Consider the following 10,278-nt stretch of genomic DNA (forward strand, 5'->3'; position numbering starts at 1 on the left):
AGTACACACACGGAGAGGTACGGCACGCACCTACCTACAGTACACACACGGAGTGGTACGGCACGCACCTATATCCAGTACACACACGGAGAGGTAAGGCACGCACCTACCTCCAGTACACACACGGAGTGGTACGGCACGCACTTACCTCCAGTACACACACGGAGTGGTACGGCACGCACCTACCTCCAGTACACACACGAAGAGGTACGGCACGCACCTACCTCCAGTACACACACGGAGTGGTACGGCACGCACCTACCTCCAGTAAACACACGGAGAGGTAAGGCACGCACCTACCTCCAGTACACACACGGAGTGGTAAGGCACGCACCTACCTCCAGTACACACACGGAGAGGTACGGCACGCACCTACCTCCAGTACACACACGGAGTGGTACGGCACGCACCTACCTCCAGTAAACACACGGAAAGGTAAGGCACGCACCTACCTCCAGTACACACACGGAGTGGTAAGGCACGCACCTACCTCCAGTACACACACGGAGAGGTACGGCACGCACCTACCTCCAGTAAACACACGGAGAGGTAAGGCACGCACCTACCTCCAGTACACACACGGAGTGGTACGGCACGCACCTACCTCCAGTACACACACGGAGAGGTACGGCACGCACCTACCTCCAGTACACACACGGAGAGGTACGGCACGCACCTACCTCCAGTACGCACACGGAGAGGTAAGGCACGCACCTACCTCCAGTACACACACGGAGAGGTACGGCACACACCTACCTCCAGTACGCACACGGAGAGGTACGGCACGCACCTACCTCCAGTACACACACGGAGAGGTACGGCACGCACCTACCTCCAGTACACACACGGAGAGGTAAGGCACGCACCTACCTCCAGTACACACACGGAGTGGTACGGCACGCACCTACCTCCAGTACACTCACGGAGTGGTACGGCACGCACCTACCTCCAGTACGCACACGGAGCGGTACGGCACGCACCTACCTCCAGTACACTCACGGAGTGGTACGGCACGCACCTACCTCCAGTACGCGCACGGAGAGGTACGGCACGCACCTACCTCCAGTACACACACGGGGAAGTACGGGTGGCCAGACCGTTCTTCCACAAGCACCCCTCCCAACACGTACTCATGAAGGTCGTGTCTGCTGATGTGATGTTATAACTGCTGCTGTAGGAATGTGTACTTTGTCAGTCCCTGCGCATAACCAACGTTGGATTCATAACGTACTGAACCATTTACTTCCCCCTTCGTTAATAATAATAATATTTTTATTTTTACAAGTACATGTACAAGGTATACAGGTATATGTACAAGGTGTACAGGTCTAGCTGACATCAGTGACATACTAGTATATAGAAAGCCGCTTGTTATGCTGAACATTTCGAGGAAATTAGGTCAGTTTTGTCCCAGGATGCGACCCACACCAGTCTACTAACACCCAGGTACCCATTTTACTGATGAGTGAACATAGACAACCAGTGTAAGGAAACACCCCTAATGTTTCTACTCTAGCCGGGAATCGAACCCGGACACCTCGCCGTGTGAAGCGGGAACTTTACATAGAGTATACCGGGAGAGGGTTTCGGGGGTCAACACCCCCGCGGACCAGTCTGTGACCAGGGCTCATGGTGGATCAGGGCCTGATAAGCTGTTGAAGGAGGAGACGGGCATGATCAGGAAAGGAGTGCCCATTGGGTTGGGTTTCAGAAAATGGGAGAAGGAAGGTGACAGAACTTGTTCCACAAGACAGTCACGCAGAAAGCGAAGCTGAGTCTTACGACGCCTGGTAGCAATACGAGCAGCCTCATGAGAACGAAAGAGGGACTTAATAGAAGGAAGAATATTAAATAAGTTGGAAAGAATAAGACGCTTAACTGCGGGGTTTATAAATAACAGAAGAGGCACAATACCGTGACTGGAACAATACACAAATAACCCACACACAGAAGAGAGGAGCTTACGACGACGTTTCGGTCCGACTTGGACCATTTACAAAGTCACACTAACGAAAAGAAGAGCAGGATGGGTATATATAGGCAGGAGATGGTAGTAGTAGTAGTAGTAGCAGTAGTGGTAGTAGTGGAGGGAAGGAAGTAGTCGTGGAGAGGTAGTAAGAGTAGGAGGAGCCAGTCAAATACTAAAAAAGAGAAGCACTGCACGGGAGCTGGTGCCCACAGAGGGTAAGATCAAGAACACCGAGGGAGGTTATTTGTTTATTGTTCCAGTCACGGTATTGTGACTTTTTTTTGTGTGTGTGTGTATTACTGGGAGGACTTTCGTCCCAGTAACAACAGCAGTCACCAGCAGTGCTACTGCTAGAGTAAATTTTATAAGCAGGAACTATGGCAGGACGAGGGATACGCACCGTGACAGGAGAGAGATATCCAACGTGATAGGTGAGGGATACCCACCGTGATGGGTGAGGGATACCCAATGTAATAAGTGAGGGATACCCACCGTGATTGGTGAGGGATACCCAATGTAATAAGTGAGGGATACTGTCCGTTTTGTGTAACGGATAGGATACCCACCACGATGGGGAAGGAATGCCCAACGTGATGGGTGCGGGATACCCGCCGTGATGGGTGAGGGATACCCACCCATCACTGTACCCACACACTCAGATATTTTCTTAAATTTATCCTATTCTTTGCTCCAGTTTTTCTTGTGTGGTCGTGAGTCTGTTTCCAGTTTCTCTTGCATGTTCCTGGGTAGTATTCTTGACTGGTGGTGAACCTGCCTGTTCCTGGGTAGTATTCTTGACTGGTGGTGAACCTGCCTGTTCCTGGGTAGTATTATTGACTGGTGATGAACCTGCCTGTTCCTGGGTAGTATTCTTGACTGGTGGTGAACCTGCCTGTTCCTGGGTAGTATTCTTGACTGGTGGTGAACCTGCCTGTTCCTGGGTAGTATTCTTGACTGGTGGTGAACCTGCCTGTTCCTGGGTAGTATTCTTGACTGGTGGTGAACCTGCCTGTTCCTGGGTAGTATTCTTGACTGGTGGTGAACCTGCCTGTTCCTGGGTAGTATTCTTGACTGGTGGTGAACCTGCCTGTTCCTGGGTAGTATTCTTGACTGGTGGTGAACCTGCCTGTTCCTGGGTAGTATTCTTGACTGGTGGTGAACCTGCCTGTTCCTGGGTAGTATTCTTGACTGGTGGTGAACCTACCTGTTCCTGGGTAGTATTCTTGACTGGTTGTGAACCTGCCTGTTCCTGGGTAGTATTCTTGACTGGTGGTGAACCTGCCTGTTCCTGGGTAGTATTCTTGACTGGTGGTGAACCTGCCTGTTCCTGGGTAGTATTCTTGACTGGTGGTGAACCTGCCTGTTCCTGGGTAGTATTCTTGACTGGTGGTGAACCTGCCTGTTCCTGGGTAGTATTCTTGACTGGTAGTTAGCCTGCCTGTTCCTGGGTAGTATTCTTGACTGGTGGTGAACCTGCCTGTTCCTGGGTAGTATTCTTGACTGGTGGTGAACCTGCCTGTTCCTGGGTAGTATTCTTGACTGGTGGTGAACCTGCCCGTTCCTGGAGGTTACCTGGAGGTTACCTGGAGGTTATTCCGGGGATCAACGCCCCCGCGGCCCGGTCTATGACCAGGCCTCCCGATGGATCAGGGCCTGATCAACTAGGCTGTTACTGCTGGCCGCACGCAGTCCAACGTACGAGCCACAGCCCGGCTGATCCGGCACTGACTTTAGGTATCTGTCCAGCTCTCTCTTGAAGGCAGCCAGGGGTTTATTGGCAATTCCCCTAATGCTTGATGGGAGGCTGTTAAACAGTTTTGGGCCCCGGACACTTATAGTATTCTTGACTGGTGGTGAACCTACCTGTTCCTGGGTAGTTCTTTCTTGACTGGTGGTGAACCTACCTGTTCCTGGGTAGTTCTTTCTTGACTGGTGGTGAACCTGCCTGTTCCTGGGTAGTATTTTCTTGACTGGTGGTGAACCTGCCTGTTCCTGGGTAGTATTTTCTTGACTGGTGGTGAACCTGCCTGTTCCTGGGTAGTTCTTTCTTGACTGGTGGTGAACCTACCTGTTCCTGGGTAGTTCTTTCTTGACTGGTGGTGAACCTGCCTGTTCCTGGGTAGTATTCTTGACTGGTGGTGAACCTGCCTGTTCCTGGGTAGTATTCTTCACTGGTGGTGAACCTGCCTGTTCCTGGGTAGTATTCTTGACTGGTGGTGAACCTGCCTGTTCCTGGGTAGTATTCTTGACTGGTGGTGAACCTGCCTGTTCCTGGGTAGTATTCTTGACTGGTGGTGAACCTGCCTGTTCCTGGGTAGTATTCTTGACTGGTGGTGAACCTGCCTGTTCCTGGGTAGTATTCTTGACTGGTAGTGAGCCTGCCTGTTCCTGGGTAGTATTCTTAACTGGTGGTCAACCTGCCTGTTCCTGGGTAGTATTCTTGACTGGTAGTGAGCCTGCCTGTTCCTGGGTAGTATTCTTAACTGGTAGTGAGCCTGCCTGTTCCTGGGTAGTATTCTTAACTGGTGGTCAACCTGCCTGTTCCTGGGTAGTATTCTTGACTGGTAGTGAGCCTGCCTGTTCCTGGGTAGTATTCTTAACTGGTGGTCAACCTGCCTGTTCCTGGGTAGTATTCTTGACTGGTGGTGAACCTGCCTGTTCCTGGGTAGTATTCTTGACTGGTGGTGAACCTGCCTGTTCCTGGGTAGTATTCTTAACTGGTGGTCAACCTGCCTGTTCCTGGGTAGTATTCTTGACTGGTGGTGAACCTGCCTGTTCCTGGGTAGTATTCTTGACTGGTGGTGAACAGGTTACAGGCAGCCGACAGGCTTTAGACCCAACTAACCAACCAACCTTGCTAGCCACAGAGCTACTGATCTCTCTCTCTCCGTACTTGGTCTGTGGTGCTTTCTCTGCTCTGTCGCTGATCTGCGCTCTGACACTGGTCTGTGGTCTGTCGCTGGTCTGCGCTCTGACACTGGTCTGTGGTCTACTACTGGTTTGATCTATGTATGTTGGTGCTGGATCTTGGTCTCAGACCTCTATGGTATTATGCTGTATGATGTTGATCTCTGGTCTGGCACTGTCATTATATGCTCGCTTACACACCCGGCTGGTTCTCCTGGCTGCTGTTGCTTACTTCTGTGTGCCCAATGTCCAGTCTTGATACCCAAGGTGACCTGTTTTGATACCCAAGGTGACCCAAGGTAACCAGTTTTGATACCCAAGGTGATCAGTTTTAATACCCAAGATGACCAGTCCTGATATCCAAGGTGACCAGTCTTGGTACCTGCAGTATACCTGGAGAGGGTTTCGGGGACCAACGCCCCAGCGGCCCGGTCTGAGACCAGGCCTCGTGGTGGACCAGGGTCTGGTCAACCAGGCTGTTACTGCTGGCTGCACTTAAACCGACGTACGAACCACAGCCCGGCTGATACCCAAGGTGACCAGTTTTGATACCCAAGGTGACCAGTTTTGATACCCAAGGTGACCAGTCTTGATACCCAAGGTGACCAGTCTTGATACCCAAGGTATCCAGTTTTGGTACCCAAGGTGACCAGTTTTGGTACCCAAGGTCTTTAACTTCAGCCTATGTACGCTTTGGATTTGCAGTGTTATAACTGGTTGGAATTTCTAACTGCATTACCGTGGTTTCCAGGATTCCCTCTACTTAACGAGGATCAGAATGGTTAATGAGAAGTATTAAAATGTTCCACTTCGTTTACAGAGGATTCAAAGGCTGTATAACGGCTTACGAGAGCTTCCTGTGCGCTTGGTATATAAGGGTTTGCGCTACTCTCCCCTGCATAATATAACCTATCAACTCAGGATTAATATCCTTAAAGGCTCCTTAGCTGCCTCAAGACAACAGTAGAAGATGATGATCATCCTTATCATTATGATGATAATGATGATGATTTTGCTCGGATTAGTAACCCAGGATAATCCAATAAAACTGTGTCATCAGACTGCCTGGCTTGCTTCCATCGCCCACCTTTCACCAGCGGTGCCCGGCCCGTGCGTACCTCTACACTTTCAGTGGTAGCCAGCGTGAAATGCAGAAATTTAGATCTCGTCAAGCGTACAAAAAGTGGCGTGGGCAGCCGAGGCTTTCTCTCTGCAACCTGTTCTATTCAGCTCTCTAATCTTACTCGCTTTTTTCACTGTCACTATCTCTCTTTTTATTACCATCCGTATAAACTTTACACATACACACACACATATTTACGCACACATATATACATTTATTATTATTATTATTATTATTATTATTATTATTATTATTGGGAAGCTCTTCTAAACCCATAGGGGTTATAAATGCATTCAACGGATCGTCTTGTGACTTGCCCTTGACAAACATTAACAGGTGTGTCTTGTGTTGCAGGTGTTGGCCGCGGCTGCGGCAGCGACTAGCGTGGAAGCAGAGGAACACCGGTCGATACGCCTCAGGAGAAGTATCGGTTCCTGGTTCTCTGACTTCTTCAAGAAGTGGAAGGAATCTGACGACGACTACGATGAGGAGGAGGTGATTACTGTGCCGGTCATCCGTCCCATCTACCAGCCTCCCGTTAAGTCTTACTACCCGCCTCCAGCGCCTCCGATCAAGCCTTCGTACGGCCCTCCGCTCCTCCCTCCCTCTTCCTACGGACGTGGCCACGTTAATGGAGGCTTCGGAGGTGGCGGCAGCTTTAACGGAGGTTTCGGAGGTGGTGGTCCCTTTAAGGGAGGATTTGGAGGGGGCGGAGTAGGCATCCCCATACAGGGAGGCTATGGTGGAGGCGGAGGACAATTCAAGGGAGGTATTGGAGGTGGAGGTGGTGGATTCGGCGGCCCCATCAAGGGAGGTATTGGAGGAGGAGGTGGTGGATTCGGCGGCCCCATCAATGGAGGATTTGGAGGAGGCGGCGGCCACTTCAAAGGAGGCATTGGAGGAGGTGATCCCATCAAGGGAGGCTTCGGAGGTGGTGGAGTCGGAGGTGGCTTCAAAGGAGGCGTTGGAGGTGGTGGCCCCATTAAGGGAGGCTATGGAGGGGGTATAGGAGGCGGTGGTCACTTTAAGGGAGGCCACGGAGGTGGCGGTCACATTAAGGGGGGACATTCCAAAGGACTTCCACACGACTTTGGTCCGGTAAAAGACTCGGATGTGGTTCATATTGGAGGAGGCTCCTTCTTGCCACCAGCACTGCCAGCAGGTGGCTACTCTTCTCCTGCTGACAGTTATGCCGCACCTCCTGCTCCAGTTAACAGTTATGTCCCTCCAGTCATTGATATCTACGGTCCTCCTAAACCCATTGATTCCTATGCTGCATTGCCTACAGTTAGTACCTCCTACAGTTCAGTAGGGGTGCCAGTGGCTCCTCTGGGTCCTGGGAAAGACCTAATCAGCGAGTTTCGTTCCCTTCCCTCCTTCCCTCTTCCCATGGCAGAGCACGGCTCCTCTTCCTCATCTTACCTCGAAGGTTTCCACCCATCACAGCCCCTTGCTGCGGAGCATGTTGGTGCAACAGGCGCCTTGATAGGAAAAGAAGTTCGTGCACCGCTACGCCCTCTCTACGACCTTCCCTCTGATTCAAAGCTCAACCTCGGTGGATCTGCTCTGCCTCTCGCTGGTGGCTTTGACGCCCTTGGCAGTGGCAAAGGAAGTATTGGAGAAGGTTTTGGAGCTTCCGTAGGATTAAAAGACCAACATTCATCATCTACAGCGTCACTGACGTACGGGGCTGAGCTGGGCTACGACGATCCTATCATTGAGATCATTTTCCAAGACGGAGAACCAGCACCTCCACCACCTCCACCTGTCATAGATCCAGAAGTGTTCGCATTGCCAGAAGAACCCGTTGAAGTTTATTTCATTGAATACTCCCCAGGAGACAACATTGATGACCTTGGTGCTCTGAACTTAGAGGGTGCCAAGCCAGGTATCTTGCATGATCTACCTGAGGAACTGCCCATTGATGTTCGCTCTCATCTGTTGGACTCTGGAGTCCTGGATAACGCTGAGATCCAAGTTATTAATTTAGATGACGCCTTAACTAAGGGTTTTCTAGACCAGAACACCAGACAAGCTCTGGAAGCTGTGTATGCCTCTGAGAGCCGCATTGATGAAACGAAAGTTGATGCACCATCTAAAGAAGGTGTCAACATCAGAGTTCACCGTCTGATGAATGAAGACGGTACACCTAAAGGAGTGGCTGAGTTACTCTCTGGTTTAGGCAAGTACCGCGAGGGTCGCTTTGCTGGGCTTGTAGAAGCTAATGACGAAGGTTCAAAAAAATTCATTCCAGTAATAGTTGATGGAGATAAACTACCCTTACCAAACCATCCTGGGCTAGAGGGACGCGAAGTGGCTGGGGTTCTTGTGTTAGCACCCACTGATAAGAAGAACCAAACGTCAGCGCCCCCAGCCAACACCAGCAGCCCAGAACACAACCTGGTAGAGTCGGCGTCAAATCCACAGCCAGTAGTGGCAGCGGCAGGCGCCATTGAGGAACGAGCGGACAGGGAATGGAACGGTGACCCCAACGGCTGGCGTCCCGTCTGGGACTGACCTATCTACCATTAACAAGGCATCCGAACTTGACCTCTCCTCTCCCTCCCCATTGCTCCTCGATGGTTTATATTTCCATCTGAGAGTGAGCTTCTCAGGACAGGGAACGTTAGAGTATAACAATGCAGTCTGAGACTCTTATACCCTCACTAAGTTTAGGGTCCGGCAAACGGGAGCTCCCCAGCCGACGCATCGCGAGACTCAACTGTCGTCAATTTACATATTTCGTAGCGAGGGCATTGCCCTCACCAAAGAAAACAAAGAATTTTGTGAAATATCTTTCTTTCGAGTTGTTGAGTGCTGCTTAGCTTTACTCTACTTACTTAAGCTGTACATATGTTGCTTTGATAGATTTACTGAACATATCTTGTTTAGGATTAAGTATATTTTTAGCCAGGATTAAAATGAATTAGTTTTCCGAGGATAAGTACAGGAGAGAAGTTTCCCCACATCTCAGGATCATCAGTGTTGTGTACATACTGCCTGCTTAACTTTTCAGCCAGTTCTCTCGCTAACAAGTCGAGGCAAACAAAATTATTGTTAAAAAACAAAATAAATCTTGGGTTTTGATTTTATATTGATCCTAAGACAGGCGTTGTCTGAGCCTCACACTTCCTTTTGTATCGTCTCTCTAAGTATCCTATTTATGTCCTCTCTGGGGCTCTATAGACGCGTGTAATATTGCTCAAGTGACTAGGTCTTCCTGCAGGTAGAATATTGTTATCATCAACAGCAGTTAGTTAGTGTCTCTTGCATCACCATGTTTGATTGTACAGTAATTTTATTATTAAAAGATATCAAAAATAGGCTGTGATATATTTGTCCTTTCGTCACAGCGGTAGAATTTTGTCAGTGTTTTGTGAGTTGATGTATGACTTGTGACCACTGGAGAAGACACTGTGATGTGAGTTAATGTATGACCTGTCACCACTGAAGAAGATATAACAGTGACTTGATTCTGTCCAAGAATTCCTGAAAAAAAAAGATACAAACATGTTCTCCGTAAAGAACTTATTGTTTTTTTATCTTTCTATTTTTTTAAGAGATCAGAAAATGATGTTACTGAACATTCTCAGAAAATTACCAATGATGCTGACGCTGTCAAGATTCCGGAGGCTTCCCCAGCAGGTCACCTACAGAGTGGTGACTGGACTGGTCAGGTCAACACTGGGGGGGGGAGGGGTGACCTGTCCAGGGATCATCCGCTATGTATACTGACCAATGGTACTGACATCACGGTATAACAGTCACAAATCTGACACGAAATGAACAAATCTGATACAATAAACAAATACGACACCGAACGAATAAATACGACACCGAACGAACAAATATGACACCGAACGAACAAATGCGACACCGAACGAACAAATATGACACCGAACGAACAAATGCGACACCGAACGAACAAATACGACACCGAACGAACAAATACGACACCGAACGAACAAATACGACACCGAACGAACAAATACGACACCGAACGAACAAATACGACACCGAACGAACAAATACGACACCGAACGAACAAATGCGACACCGAACGAACAAATGCGACACCTAACGAACAAATATGACACCGAACGAACAAATGCGACACCTAACGAACAAATATGACACCGAACGAACAAATGCGACACCGAACGAACAAATACGACACCAAACGAACAAATGCGACACCTAACGAACAAATATGACACCTAACGAACAAATGCGAACACCTAACGAACAAATATGACACCGAACGAACAAATGCGACACC

The 10,278-nt window shown here is 49.4% G+C and overlaps 1 protein-coding gene across 1 annotated transcript in view; it reads left to right on the plus strand.

Annotated features, from left to right (window-relative positions):
* Positions 1 to 9,322, plus strand: part of LOC128687871 (uncharacterized) — a 40,126-nt gene extending 30,804 nt beyond the window's left edge. The window contains exon 2 of the mRNA XM_070083579.1: positions 6,354 to 9,322. Coding sequence (XP_069939680.1) covers positions 6,354 to 8,516 — 2,163 coding nt within the window. The 3' untranslated portion in view covers positions 8,517 to 9,322. The remainder of the gene's footprint in view (positions 1 to 6,353) is intronic.
* Positions 9,323 to 10,278: the final 956 nt, after the last annotated feature.

Source organism: Cherax quadricarinatus, chromosome 10, assembly GCF_038502225.1.
Source record: "Cherax quadricarinatus isolate ZL_2023a chromosome 10, ASM3850222v1, whole genome shotgun sequence".
Lineage (NCBI taxonomy): Eukaryota > Metazoa > Arthropoda > Malacostraca > Decapoda > Parastacidae > Cherax > Cherax quadricarinatus.